The sequence below is a fragment of the Hylaeus anthracinus genome, unplaced genomic scaffold (genome assembly GCF_026225885.1).
Source record: "Hylaeus anthracinus isolate JK02 unplaced genomic scaffold, UHH_iyHylAnth1.0_haploid 11978, whole genome shotgun sequence".
Classification (NCBI taxonomy): Eukaryota; Metazoa; Arthropoda; class Insecta; order Hymenoptera; family Colletidae; genus Hylaeus; species Hylaeus anthracinus.
The window spans coordinates 2,084,293-2,085,451 of NW_026534326.1; the positions used below are offsets into that span (position 1 = coordinate 2,084,293).

The window sequence follows — 1,159 nt, forward strand, 5'->3', positions numbered from 1 at the left end:
CGTAACGATACTTTAATTTTCACCATTGCAAATATAATTGAATTCAGTGGAGAAAAAAGGTCTTCCAAGTTTTGAATTTTTATCTCAAAAACTAAACGTCGTATGAACAAACTGTAAATACAAAAAAGTTTTGTTTTATCATCCCCTATAATGTGCTATTTTTTTTTAAATTCATCAAATAAGTATTTGTCAACTAACGATGCATTCACTTTCCCCATTGAAAATGTAACGAAGTTCTGGAAAAAAAAGACCTTCTAAGTTTCGAATTTTTATTTCGAAAACTGAACGTCGTGTGAATAAATGGTAAATACAAAAAAGTTTCGTCTCATCATCCCCTATAAGGTGGTATTTTTTCAAATTCATCAAATAAGTAATTGTCAACTAACGGTACCTTCAGTTTCGCCATTGCAAATGTAATAAATAGAATTCAGGCGAAAAATGTCTTCTAAGTTTTGAATTTTTATCTCAGAAACTAAACGTCGTATGAAGAAACTGTAAATACAAAAAAGTTTTGTTTTATCATCCCCTACAAGGGTATATTTTTTTCAGATTCTTCAGATTTTTCAGTCAATATAATTCTATAGAATACCATTCCAAATGGAGGTACAGAATGTCCTTAAATAAAAAGGTCCGTTTCACTTCAATTTTCCTTTAGAAAAGCATGTTTTAAACCTCTATTACAATTTCTACCTTCCCGCTACCATTTCTTTCCGAAATCTCTAACGAAATTGCTATTTGCAGAAAAAAGGAACCGGCGTCCACTCACTGTATACAATTTAACATCGAGTTAAGAAGGAACGTTCCAATTCTGCAACTTGTTCTTCCTGCAAGTAGTGGGAGGTCGCGACACAGGAGCGCGAAGACAACTGATGCGGCGCTTCGAAATGAGTTTCTCGCGTAGCTCTGGTTGAAGTAGTTGTCCACACGACCTCTCCGTTGCGAAGACAGTCGTATCCAGCCAAGTTCCCCAAAGCTCAACAGCCAAACTTTATCGCTCGCTATGGATTGTTTTACGAACCACGTTGGGTGAGTGTCTCGATACTCGCGGATCTATGTATACTACTCTACATACAGGGTGTCCCAACAATGTTGTAACGGCTTGAAAGAGGTGGTTCGGGAGGTGATTTGAAACAACTTTTTCCTTAGCGAAAATGTTGTC

General features: G+C 36.2%; 1 protein-coding gene across 1 annotated transcript in view; it reads left to right on the forward strand.

The window, feature by feature from the left end:
• The first annotated feature begins 860 nt into the window (after window positions 1-860).
• Window positions 861-1,159, forward strand: part of LOC128897052 (uncharacterized) — a 15,269-nt gene continuing 14,970 nt past the window's right edge. Inside the window, exon 1 of the mRNA XM_054160703.1 lies at window positions 861-1,026. Coding sequence (XP_054016678.1) covers window positions 1,001-1,026 — 26 coding nt within the window. The 5' untranslated portion in view covers window positions 861-1,000. The remainder of the gene's footprint in view (window positions 1,027-1,159) is intronic.